At 51.5% G+C, this 13,774-nt stretch overlaps 1 protein-coding gene across 1 annotated transcript in view; it reads left to right on the forward strand.

Annotated features, from left to right (window-relative positions):
* PAQR5 (progestin and adipoQ receptor family member 5) overlaps positions 1 to 13,774 on the forward strand; it is a 62,626-nt gene that overhangs the window by 35,045 nt on the left and 13,807 nt on the right. Inside the window, exons 3-5 of the mRNA XM_038010097.2 lie at positions 2,344 to 2,471; positions 6,181 to 6,386; positions 10,098 to 10,224. Coding sequence (XP_037866025.2) covers positions 2,344 to 2,471; positions 6,181 to 6,386; positions 10,098 to 10,224 — 461 coding nt within the window. The remainder of the gene's footprint in view (positions 1 to 2,343; positions 2,472 to 6,180; positions 6,387 to 10,097; positions 10,225 to 13,774) is intronic.

Here is a 13,774-nt window from a genome sequence, read left to right on the forward strand (position 1 = left end):
GCCAACTGCGTTATATCCCCTCCCTCTAGTTGACCAGTTTAACCCAGAACTGAACTAAGAGTTCTCTAAAACTTGGAGCTACTGCTGGAAGGGAATGTTCCGACCATTCAGCTAGCCAAGCCCTCTCATTTTACACAGAGGCCCTGAGAGCTGTGACCCAGGGCCTCAGCTTCACTTTTCTCAAGGCCACATGGTCCCTTGGGGGCCCAGATTTGACTCATTACTCTGGCAGCCCCTCACCTTCTGCACTGTTCCATGTGACTACTTGACTTGGAACCCCAAGAAATAGCACAAGGCTGGGCACAATGGCTCACATCTCTAATCCCAGCACTTTAGGAGGCCAAGATGGGAGAATCACTTGAGCCCAGGAATTCAAGATGAGTCTGGGCATCATAGTGAGACCTTGTCTTTGCAAAAAATAAAAAATTAGGCTGGGCGTGGTAGCTCACACCTGTAATCCCAGCAGCACTTTGGGAGGTCGAGGTGGGTGGATCACTTAAGGTCAGGAGTTCGAGACCAATCTGGGCAACATGATGAAACCCCGTCTCTACTAGTAATACAAAAAATTAGCCAGGCGTTGTGGCATGCGCTTGTAATCCCAGCTACTCGAGGGGCTGAGGCAGAAGAATCACTTGAACCTGGGAAGCAGAGGTTTCAGTGAGCTGAGATCACACCACTGCACTCTATCCTGGGCAACAAAGTGAGACTCCGTCTCACAAAAAAGATAAAAAATAAAAAAATTAGCTGACCATGGTGGCACTCCTGTAGTTCCAGCTACTCAGGTGGCTGAGGTGGGAGGATCATTTGAAGCCCAGATGATCTGAGGCTGCAGTAAGCCATGACTGCACCACTGCACACCAGTCTGGGCTTCAGATCAAGACGCTGTCTCAAAAAAAAAAAAAAAAAAAAAAAAAAAAAAAAAAAAAAAGAGATAGCACAAACTCTGGTATTATATATTGTACATTTTTTTTAACAGAGAACCTCTCTTACACTAAGAAGTTGGCACCCCAAATGAGAAATGGGTGGCTAGATTGAAGTTCCTCTAGCCTTCCCCTCACAGCCCTAGAAATTCAAAGGAGAGGCTTTGCAACTTATTGTGACCTGATTTAGGTTATGATTACTAACATTATCATTGTTATTATTTGCTTCAATTACCCTACTCATTTATAATTTACGTTTCAAAGGGTATGGCAACACTTATCTAAATCAGTGGTCCTTACCTGGGGGTGACTTTAGCCCCCAGGGGACATCTGGCAATATCTGGAGACATTTCTGTTTGTCACAACTTGGGGGGCAGGGTGCCGACAGTGTGAGCTAGTGGCGTTTAGCAGATAGAGGCCATGGATGCTGTGAAAGGATGCACAGGTTGGCCCCCACAACAAACAATGATCTGGCCCAAAGTGTCAATAGTGTCAAAATTGAGAACCCTTGGTCTAAATCAACAGAGAAGGGGAAAACAGGTCTCCTTCCATCCTACTACCTCAACAAATTAAACACCACTTTTCTATGTTCCTCCCAGCCTCTGCCCCATGGTGTAAACTTCAATTTCCCAAGCTCTTCTAACTGCGGCAGGAATACAGTTTAAATTCCATGTTTCTTCCCTTCTTATTGCATCCTGGGCTGTTGTCCCTCTGGCCTCATTATCTTCTCACCACTTTTAGTGGTTGTAATACAATACTCCAGGCAGGTTGATACCCCATATTTCACCTGATCAGTCCAGCTTTCTCAGTGGGGGTGTTTTTTGGGGGGACTTGCCAAATGGGCTGCATGGGGGTGGCAGTGGCTTGAGTAGCCATGCTGTGGGCAGCCACCTCCTCTTCCTGCAGCCCAGGCATCAGCATCATGGTCCTCATCATCAAAAGCCCTTTATGAAGCACCTTGGTGAATATATCCTGGCACCGGGGACATCTTTTGCAGAGTTCTTCCCACCAGCCCCTGACATGCCGGGCTTGCCGGCTCAGAAAGACAGCATCTATGTCAGCTCACCAAAACGGCATCCAAAAACCGGGCTGTAGGCCCCAGGCAGAGGGGTAGGAAAACGGATTCTTAGGCAAGATTCATGCCAAGAGTAAGTATGCCAGGGAATGCAAAGACAGGCTGGATTCCCAAAGGGAGGCTGGCCCTTGAATTCCCTCCTCCAGCTGGCTGGAGGCTTCTTGGAGGATGCGGGATTTTAGAAGCCACTGTGAGGGAAGGAGAGAGTGAGGGGAACAGCTTAACAGCTCAAGGACTTGGGGTCAAGCGTTCCAGGCACACAGTGCACGGCCTGGAAGATGTCTCTCCCGAGACCTTCGTGCTGCCCTCTGGTCTCACTTCAGTGTCCTTTTCCTTTTGCCTCTGCAGGTGTTCCATGAGCAAGGCATCCTCTTCGGCTACCGCCATCCACAGAGTTCTGCCACTGCCTGCATCCTCAGCCTTTTCCAAATGACCAATGAGACTCTCAACATTTGGACTCACTTGCTGCCCTTCTGGTACCTTCTGGCCCCCTTGACCGGCCTGTCTCCTTCAGGAGCCCTGGAGACCAGGGAGTCTTAACACAGCTAGTGTTGAGATGGCTGAGATTCTGTGCTGGGGTTTGGGGATCCCCCATGGGTACATGTGGGTGAAGGGGGTGTGTGACAGAGGGAAGAGACATTGGATGTGCCACTGGGATGACCTTTAAGGCATGGACTGGGGTAGGATTTGAGGGGAAATCCCAAAAGTGCCTCAGTCCTTCCCGGCTCCCTGCTCTCATGCCTGATATGATAGCATTTACCTTCACCTCCTTCAGTCTTGGAGACTTTCCAGGTTTTTCAGGAGCCTTGGTTAAAATGCCACTAGTTTGAGGAAGTCAACCTCTCTGAGCCTCACATTTTCCTACCTGCAAAGTAGGAGTGATGGTCCACACCTCCCCAAGGGTTGCTGTGAGGGTTTCAGGAGAAAACATTGGTAGAAGCATCTGGCACAGAGCTGTGGGTGTTCCGTAATCATTCTGGGAACCATGGCAACCGGGAGGCACTTCATCTGGCAGCCTGTAGGTGGAGCCAGCTAAGAGCAAAGCTCCGGGAAGCCTGTGCGCAGAAATGGGAGTTGCCAGGGAAGCGAAGAGGGGCCTTGCTGAGAAAGGTGGGGGATGAAGGCCAATGTCACACACTGCGCACCTTTGCTTAATGAATGGAGGATGGAGACAGGGTCAAAGCACCAAATCACAGTGGATCTGAGCTGGAAGAACTCAGAGGCCATTCAAGCCACTGTCCCACTCAACGTAGACACAGCCGGGAGAAGGGGTGGCTTCCTTATGTCATGCAGGGGCGCTGTGTCACAGGCTGGTCACTGGACTCCCTCTAGTCACGGTGAGAAGAGATTAGGAGTGTGCCATGCGTGCAGATGGGCCCAGGCTCCCCGCACAGGGGCAGCCAGCCCGACTAAAAATCAGAAGACAGACCCAGGGCCAAAATGCAGGGGCAGGCTGTTTGGTTCCAGCAGCCAGCTCAGTGGAGAGAGGAGAGAGCTCAGTCTGGTGTGGACTAGGGTGATCTGTAAAGGGGTGTGGCAACCTTGGGCCCGTGGACTGGGCAGGGGTGGCAGCACAGCTCTGCTCCAGGGGCCATTAGTCATTTTTAAAAGTATACATGCTTATAAATTATAACCCTTCAGAAGGGAATAGAGTCAGGCACTGCCACTGGCCCCAGTTCTCCTCCCTGGAGTGGCCAGGGGGACCTGCTTCCTGTGTGTCCTTCTGCAGCTCTTCTGGGGACTCAGGAGCATCTGTGCTGTGAGTGTCCCCAGCATCTGCCTCTTTCCCCGCTGCCCTCCCCTTACTTCCCTCCCTTGGAGATCTCACTCTGTCAGCATCTGCAATCTGCATGTCTCCTGGACTTTGGAACATCTGCCTGGTGTTCCATTTTCTGGATGAATCATGGTTGATTTAGGCTGTTTTGAGATTTGAGCTGCTAAAAGGCTACCGGCCTGTCCATCCCTGCTTGTGGGTCTTGTGCTGCATGCATGGATTCCTGTAGGGTGATTTTTTTGCTATTTTACAGCTGAGCCAAGCTGGGTGAGCCGCACCCCCTCACCCCCAGCACTGCCTATGCACCTCTACACTGTGCCAGGCTCTCAGAGATGATCCTGACTGAGCAACAGAGAGTAGCAGGAAGGACTTGGGAAGGTCTGGATCAAGATGCCCTAGGGAAATGGGACCACCAAAACATTGAAATGACTGAAGGATACATTTTGAGAAACAGCAAATAGCTTAAGCTTTACTTCTGCTGGGACGAAAATGAAAAGACCACAAGTGTAGCTGGAAGGATTTAGCAACACTCCTTCAGCTCCTGTATATGAAAAACTTTGTAGAGTCTCTTTCCTTGGACGAGTTAGTGGGAAAGGGAGCCAGCTCTCTAGGCGTGGGTTGTGGAAGTGAGGTGCTCTGCAGGCGGGACCTCATGTGTGGATTGCAGGTCAGGCAGATCTGCTGAAGAATTGTGAAGTGTCTCTGCATAGAGATCTAGGCTCTGCTGAGAGTCAGCTGTGGGACTAGCTATTCAGAACAGTGATTGTACTCTTAGTGGAGGAACAGTGTGGAGGAGGAGGGAGAAAATAGTCCTCTTGTCCTCTGGGTTTGCAAGGTTCCACCTGGGGCATTGTTTCTATTTGAGGAGCCTTCAAGAGGGACATGGATAAACTACATGGAGCAAGGACAAACCACAAGGATGGTGGTAACGCCAAATTTAGATCCTGCGAAGAATGGCTGAAGGAACTGGGGTTATTTAATGTGAAGTTCAAGGAGGTGGGAGAGGGTTAGAAAGACTGCCTTAAAATATTTGATAGGCGGCCGGGCGCAGTGGCTCACGCCTGTAATCCCAGCACTTTGGGAGGCCGAGGTGGGCAGATCACGAGGTCAGGAGATCGAGACCATCCTGGCCAACATGGTGAAACCCCTTCTCTACTAAAAATACAAAAATTAGCCAGACGTGATAGCGGGCCCCTGTAGTCCCAGCTACTCGAGAGGCTGAGGCAGGAGAATCACGTGAACCCAGGAGACGGAGGTTGCAGTGAGCCAAGATCGTGCCACTGCACTCCAGCCTAGAGACAGAGCGAGACTCTATCTCAAATAAACAAAACAAAACAAAAAAACAAGAAAACATGTGCGCACGCACGTTAAGCTTGTTTTCTATGATCCTGGTGGAGGGAACTAGGCCAATCAAATGGAGATAGATACAGGAGGATAGATTTGAGCCAATGAAGGAGAATTTTCCAGTCCTTAGAGCTGCCTTGGAAGGTAATGAGCCCCCCATCCCTGGAAGCACACAAACTGAGGCTGGAGAATCGCTGGGGGATTGGACTAGATATACATAAAGCTTCTCTTCTTACTTCACCTGCCCATTCCCAACATACTGCCTCCCAATTAAAAAAGGACCCCCCACCTCCCTAACACACCGTATTTCCCCAAAGTGAGAACACAAAGGAATTGGTCATCGCGAGGGAATGGAGACAGTAGATAGGTGAGGATCTAAGAGGAGCTTCCATCATGGAGGGTGAGTGGGCCCTCCGTGTTCATGATGGAGGGTGAGTGGGCCTCCGTGTTCATGGTGGAGGGTGAGTGATCCTCTGTGTTCATGGTGGAGGGGGACTGGATCCTCCGTGTTCACGGTGGAGGGTGAGTGATCCTCTGTGTTCACGATGGAGGGCGAGTGATCCTCTGTGTTCACGGCGGAGGGCGAGTGGATCCTCTGTGTTCACGGCGGAGGGCGAGTGGATCCTCTGTGTTCACGGCGGAGGGCGAGTGGATCCTCTGTGTTCACGGTGGAGGGCGAGTGGGCCTCTGTGTTCACGGTGGAGGGCGAGTGGATCCTCTGTGTTCACGGTGGAGGGCGAGTGGATCCTCTGTGTTCACGGTGGAGGGCGAGTGGATCCTCTGTGTTCACGGTGGAGGGCGAGTGGGCTCTCTGTGTTCATGGTGGAGGGCGAGTGGATCCTCTGTGTTCATGGTGGAGGGTGAGTGGATCCTCTGTGTTCACGGTGGAGGGTGAGTGGGCTCTCTGTGTTCATGGCGGAGGGCGCGTGGGCCCTCTGTGTTCATGGCGGAGGGTGAGTGGGACCTCTGTGCTCATCGCGGAGGGTGAGTGGACCCTCTGTTTATCGTGGAGGGTGAGTGGGCCCTCTGTGTTCATCGTGGAGGTGAGTGGGCCCTCTGTGTTCCAGGTTCTTTGCATGGAGGTTTGTGACTGCACTGTATGTGACAGACATCAAGAATGACAACTACTCCTGGCCCATGCTTGTGTACATGTGCACCAGCTGCGTGTACCCGCTTGCGTCCAGCTGTGCACACACCTTCAGCTCTATGTCCAAGAATGCCCGGCACATTTGCTACTTCCTGGACTATGGCGCCGTCAACCTCTTCAGCCTGGGTATGTGAGGCCTTGTTCTTGCTTTCCTTCCCCTGCAAGCGGGCTGTTTGCCCCTTCTGCTGTGAGCTAAGGTCACTGGAAGGCTTCGATGAATTTGCAGAAGAGTCCAGGGAATGCCAGTGCCCCTGTCCAGGTTCCCAGTGGGTTTTTATAAGAAACTGTCCATAAGCACACTGCTAAATATTTAGCCACAACAGCCCTGATCTGCGGTGTTTGCCAGTTTCTATGGTGTAAATCTTCCCATCATGGCCAGCTTCAACCTACCAACATGACATCACAGAACACAAAGGTGGGAAGACATATGCATAGCACACCATTACAGAAATTCCACCATGCAGATACAGTAGATGTAGTCATTGAGTACTCAGTACTTTTGTTATAGGATTTATTTAATTGCAAGTTTATGTGATTTAATTTTTTAATGATGGCTGTGTTCAGCACTCAGCTCTCTCACAGGCCAGAATGAACTGACTCTAGTACATCAGTGCTGGTCTCTGTCATGCCAGGCAAGAGGAAGAGGGTGAGCTCATGAGCCTCATATGTCCAGAGGCTTAGAGCAATCAGAGTGATGCTCAGAGTGTGCGGGAATAGAGCAGCAACCTAAGCTGGTGAAAATGGGTACTGACTGTCCCCTCTTCCTTGTCTTTTTCTTTGACTATGATGCCCCCTCTTCCAGCCTTTTCTCCTCTCCTCCCCTTGTGGGCATGCATCTATCCCTAACGATATGAGTTCTAGATTCTTCCTCCAGGTCCCGTTCTAGGTGAGAAAACCAATTATTGTCTTCCTTGCCCAAAAGGTTGTCCATGAGGAGCCTACCTCCATCCTCTTTCTTCATATACACACACTCACACTCACACACACATTCACGTACTGACACACATACACACAATGCACTCACACATACACATACACACTCACCACATATACACAATACACTTACATGCACACACTCCACACACACACACCACATGCCACACATACTCACACATTGACACACACACAATACACTCACATACACACACTCACACCACATACACACAATACACTCACAGAGGCACACACACAGTCTCAGACACTACGCACACACCACACATACTGACACACACACAATATACTCACATACACACACAACACATACACACAATACACTCACATGCACACACACATACTCTCAGACCCTCCACACACACTCACATCCACATACACACCACACATACTGACATATACACACAATACACTCACATACACACTCACACCACATACACACTCACATGCACATATATGCACACATACTCTCAGACACTACACACACATCCACACACACTCTCACATACATCACACACACGCACCACACACATGCACATCACACACACCACATACATACACACACACCGCACATACACACAGACACACATGCTCACTCACACACTCACACACATACACACACATTTTCCCGCTTCACTGCCCACTCCTCAGTGCTCTGCTGTCCAGTCCCCAGCATTCACCAGACCTTGCCCCTTTCTGTGTGAGCCAGGCTTACCCTCAGGGTTTGATGGGTTTGCAGAAGAGAGCAGGGAATGTGCGTGCCCCTGTCCAGGGTCCCAGCCTCCTGACTGCCGAGATTGACACAGGGGTACTTCAGGCCTCCTCAGTGCCCCTCTCTTTCTCTGGTCCCTGTCACATCTCTCCCTCCCTCCTGGGTCCCCTCCCACCCTCTGGATTCCCTCTTACCCTCCATGTCCCCCCTCCGCTGGACTGGCTCCCCTCCTCTGCTTTCCAGCACACATGGGCGGAGAGGCTCAGAAGTAGTCCTTTGACCTCTCCTCTCACATGATCTGGCTCCCCGGGGATCTCCTCCAAGCCTAGTGCATCTCTTCCCACCTCCGGAGAAGCCCTATCTCCAGTGTAGACCTCTTACCTGAGGTCCACACCACCTCAGAGCCATGAGACAAGAACTGTACTTGCTCCTGCCCCTGCCCCTACACCTGCTACCGTTCTGTATGTCCAGCCTGACTATGGTCGCGCCCCTACTCCTTCTCCCCAGTCAGAAACCTCGCTAATCCTCGGGGTCCCCTTCCTCTCACTCCCCGCCCACACCCACCCTCTGGCCAATTGGTTATTAAGGCCAGGTGACTTCTCTCCTACCTGCTGTAAGTGGCACTGCCCCTTCGTCTTGACTCAGGCCCCGGCCTCTCACTTGCACAGTTATCACAGCCTTCTCCACCTCCCCCGGCCCCTGGAGGCTTCCACAACACCTTCTACCACAGGTGTTCCCAGGCTCCCAGGGGTTCCTCCCTCAGGCCATCCTGTGCGCTTTCACTAGGTTTTGGTCATCAAAATCCTTCATTGACTCCCTTAGTGCCTGAAAGAGGAAGTTCCCTTTCCTTAGCCTGCACCCAAAGCTGAAAGCCTCCCTGCCCTCAGGCTCCTGTCAGAATCCCAGATGACCTGCCAGACTTTGTTCCAAGATCAGCTCCTGTGCCTTGTGCTCCACCCATCCTGAGTGCCTGCCCCACACTCCCTCAGGCTCTGATCTTTTGCTTCTGGCTGCGGTTCTGGGCAGGGACAGAGGCTCCCTGGCTCTTGTATGGCCCACAGCTTGCCCCAGGTGGCATCTGCTGAGCGAATGTGTCCCAGTCCAGAAGGGAACCCCCTCCCAGTAAGGGGCCAGACGAAGGGCTTGCCTGTCCCTCTGGAGGCAGCTTCCCACTGAAATCTCGCGCGCTGCCTACTGGAGCTGGGAACATGGGACCAGGAGGCTTTGGTGTTCACCCTCTTTGCCTGTGTGGCCAGCTTCGCTAGATCCACCTGTCTATGGGATAGAAGACAGGGATCAACCTGTATGGCCCAAGGCCTTGTTCAGCCCTGAGCTAGGACTCCATGGTTCCTGATGTCTTTGGAATGACAGGTGTCCTAAGCATGGCCATCAGGCCCTGGGCTGCCTCCCTTGGGGGAGACCTCAGGAGGTGAGGGTGCAGGTCCAGGCCCGTCTCCCCAGCTGAAGCACCCCTGGCCCCTTTGAAAAGGACAGTGATCTCCCCTGCTCTTCCAAATAAATGCTTCAGCAAACAGGTCTCTAGAAGGTCCTTAAGCAACCCTTCTCTCACAAACGCCAAAACCTAAAACACAATGCAACACCCAGCCTCTCAGCTGGGCTGTCCCCCAGCTGCTGATATGACATCCTTGTCTCAGCAAGGGCCCTCCCTCCAACATTGATCTTTCTACCAGGAGCACCCATGTCCCTGGGCAAGTGAGATGTGCACACTCTGAGTGGAGCTCGGCTCACTGGGTCTGTCATCGTGGACCACAGCGTGTGGCTAAAAGCGGGGACTGTCACTAACCTGCCTGGGTTTGAAGCCCATCTTTGCTAACTCCCTAGCTGCAGGACCCTGGACGAGTGATTACATTCCCATCTGTGCATTGAGGATAAGTACAGAGTTATGAAGGAGGATGGTTGAAGTGTTATGTGATGTCATATATGTAAAGCCCTTGAAGCAAAGCTAGGCTCACAGTAAACTCTCAGGATGGGATTTGGGTGGGCAGAGAAGAGAGAGGAGGACATCCTGGAAGGGGGAATGGCCCCAGCAAGGGCAGAGAGCCAGGACTGTGGGAATGATGGGGCCCAAGTCAAATGCTGGGGACGGTCTTTGCAAGGGGCCTACATGGTGGCAAGGCCTGGTTCCTCTCCCAAGGCTGGCGTTTCTTCCCCAGGCTCAGCCATTGCCTATTCTGCATACACGTTCCCAGACACGCTGGTGTGCACCACCTTCCACGACTACTACGTGGCCATGGCTGTACTGAACACCATCCTCAGCACAGGCCTCTCCTGCTACTCCAGGTACTGGGTCGCTCTGACCTCAGATGGGAGGGGAGGGAGGGTCTTTCGTGTAGCTCCCTGCACTCTTTGAGGGAGCTGGGGAAGAGGTGGGCTCAGTGGAAAAGGTGCTTGGGAACCTAGGACTCTGTTCCAGGTGGACTTCCTATTGCTGGCAAACCAGCTTCCTGGGCATGCAAGCTCCAGGCCTCCATGCTCAGAGAGCCTCATACTTGCTGCTAATACTCTGCTGCTTTTTTTTTTTTTGAGACAGAGTCTTACTCTGTCACCCAGGCTGAAATGCGATGACACAATCTCGGCTCACTGCAACCTCTGCCTCCTGAGTTCAAGTGATTGTCCTGCCTCAGCCTCCCATGTAGCTGGGATTACAGGCACCCGCCACCACGCCCAGCTACTTTTTGTATTTTTAGTAGAGACAGGGTTTCCCCATGTTGGTCAGGCTGGTCTGGAACTCCTGACCTCAGGTGGTCCACCCACCTTGGCCCTCCAAAGTGTTGGGATTACAGGCGTGAGCCACCATGCCTGACCTGTTTTTTTTTTTTTTTTGAGACAGGGTCTCTCTCTGTGGCCCAGGCTGGAATGCAGTGGTGGGATTTCAGCTCACTGCAGCCTCGCCTTCCTGGGATCGTCTGCTGCATTCTTAATAATTTGTAATAATTTTTGAACAAGGAGGTCCCTGCTCTTTGATTTGGTACCAGGCTTTACAAATGATGCAGCTGTTTCAATTGCTGGACAAGTCGCTTATCCACCTCAAACTTCAGTTTGCTCATCTGTAAAATGAGGCTGTTACAAATACCCCTAAGGCAAATGGAAGAATTACAGGTAATGTACCCAGGACACTTAGCACAAGCCTGGCACAGAGGAGGTGCCCTACAAATGTGCGGTCACTAATGGTGACTGGGTGTGCCTGCCTCTGGGCATATGTGATGGATGATGGTGTTATTCAAACGCCCTATGCATTCCTCATCACTGTGAGTCAGGCCCAACTCACTGGCTCTAATTCCCACTGTTTTTTTTTTTCTTTCTTTCTTTCTTTCAAGAAAACTCACTGGGGTGTGAGTGTAGAGAATGTTTTTATGTTGTTATGGGGATAACTACACCTGTTTATTCAGCTCTTTGTAGAAGAGAACTGCCCGAAGTTCCTTTTCCCTAAAATACTCAGGGAATCTCCCAAATGGTTGTGTTGGGGTGACAGCCCTGGCTGAAGAGTGCCAAGGCCAGTACTTTTGGGCTGGAGGCCTTTGGTGCTGGTCGGGAAAGGTAGGCTGGCAGGTACATCTGAGTTCTCTGTCCTCCGCAACGGCAACTCCAGCGAGCCAGTGGAATCTCCCGGCCTCCACTCGCCCCCGTCTCCCCAGAAAAAACAGGGAGGTGAAATATGCCCCATCTGGTAACTTCTCCAGAATGATGTTGTCTCCACCTTCCTTTGGGTGACCCTTGGGATGTGTGGGGCCAGCAAGTTTCACAAGGGAGGGCAGGCAAGTTTCACAAACAGGACAAACCAGTTTTTTTGTTTTTGTTTTTTATTTTTAAATGGAAGGATAGATTCTGAAACAGCATCGGGAATACCTGTTCCAACTCGCTTTCCATTCGCCTGTGCTGAGGCGGGTTGGAAATATGGAGCTGCCTTCCATGAGAGTGAAAGTCTCTTTCTTGGAGTCTCTGCCACAGATGAAGGGAGGTGTAGCACACATAGAAAAGTAATAATGCTGCAGAAACAAGTTCAGCAGAGATGAAGCAAGCCCCGGAGTCCTGGGTGCATAGACTTGTGGACCGGCCATGGTCCAGGAACCTGGACACTCTTGGACCTGGTCCTTGGACCAGTCACTACTCCTGTCTGTTGGCTCTCCTAGGGCTGTGTGACTCTGATGTTTGAAATTTAGGATTAGACGGGGAGAGCACCATAGGTTGAGAGGGCAAAAGAGGAAGAGAAGGCTTCGTGAGTGTGGAAGAAAGTCTCCAGAGTGAGGCTGGGCGTAGTGGCTCACACCTGTAATCCCAGCATTTTGGGAGCCCCAGGTGGGTGGATCACCTGAAGTCAGGTTTCAAGACCAGTCTGGCCAACATGGTGAAAACCTGTCTCTACTAAAAATACAAAGGTTAGCTGGGTGTGGTCATGGGCGCCTATAATTCCAGCTACTCAAGAGGCTGAGGCGGGAGAATCACTTGAACCCAGGAGGCAGAAGTTACAGTGAGCTGACATCATGCCACTGCACTCCAGCCTGGGCAATGGAGCAAAGAAAAAAAAGAAATTGTCTCCAGAATGGATGATCCAAGATGGTTTCCCCAGGAGCTCATAATTCAGATTCTTAGAACACTTGCTGGTTTTAATTTTTGTTTTGTTTTGTTTTTAAGGAGAGACAGGGTTTCGCCATGCTGGCCAGGCTGGTCTCGAGCTCCTGACCTCAGGTGATGCACTCTCCTCGGCCTCCCAAAGTGCTGGGATTACAGGTGTGAGCCACCCTGCTCAGCCTAGATTGCTTTCTTCTAGCCAGGAGTCTTCCCTGATGGTTCAGATATAACAGATGGGGTCTTTTGGATGTGGCATGCCTGGTGTCTTTGGAGGAACTGATCTGACAGGGCAGTTTCGCCAGACATCTCCTGGGTGCCTGAGTTTGGGGGCTTCTCCCTTTGCCAATGAAGTGGATTATTTATTTATAGAGTGCATCTGTGGCTATTCCATCCATCCACGCATCTACACGCCCACCCACCCATCCAACATTCCTTAAATACCTGCCATACTCCAGGTACCACGTTAGGAGCTGGGGGTGCCAGAAGGATGCCCTTGCCTTCAGAGAGCACCCAGTGCTGTAGGAGAGACAGACTGCAGATGCCCCTAGAGGCCCATGAGGCCATCATTTCCTTCAGAGTGTAGCGGGAGGGAGTGTAAACAAATAATGATAAGGCAGAATGACACCTGCTGAGATACACAGGGTTCTGAGAAGTGGCATTAGGACTGGATATTGAAGGAGGTGGAACACTTTAGCTGAAGAGGAGGACAGAGCAACCAGCCAGGACAAGGATGAAGACTACAGAGAGGATGGGCCAGGGTCGGGAAGCAGCAAGGTGCATCAGAGCTGCCAGAGTCTGCAGGAGTGGATAGAGGAGAGCAGCTGTGGAGAGACTTGGATGGTGGGCTGGGGGCTTGTGAGTCCTATGAGGACTGGTCCTTTGCTCATGAAGGATGAGAGTCTCCTAGGGAAAAAAAAAAAATCCTATGCACTCAGCTTCTGTGCCCTGAGGGGTTTCCAGGCATGTTAACAGCCACAGAAGTGGGAGCTGAGGGGAGAGGGAGGTGGTGGGCTATGTTGGAAGCAAAAAGGAGGAAGGGGGCACGTGCCACACTTTTGCACCCAAAGGTAGAGTGGGCATTCCAGCTGTGGCCCTTCCAGTGCCCTTTGTACCTCGTCCTCGCTCCACATTCCCCTGTCTGTGGTTTTGCTGCTCTTACAAGCTGTCCTCCACTCTGTTCACTCCCTATCTCTGCCTTTAGTGTCTGGAGAGTGAGAAAGCTGACTCGTGCAGAAGTGATGCTGGCCCTGAGTAACTTCAG

Source organism: Chlorocebus sabaeus, chromosome 26, assembly GCF_047675955.1.
Source record: "Chlorocebus sabaeus isolate Y175 chromosome 26, mChlSab1.0.hap1, whole genome shotgun sequence".
Taxonomy (NCBI): domain Eukaryota; kingdom Metazoa; phylum Chordata; class Mammalia; order Primates; family Cercopithecidae; genus Chlorocebus; species Chlorocebus sabaeus.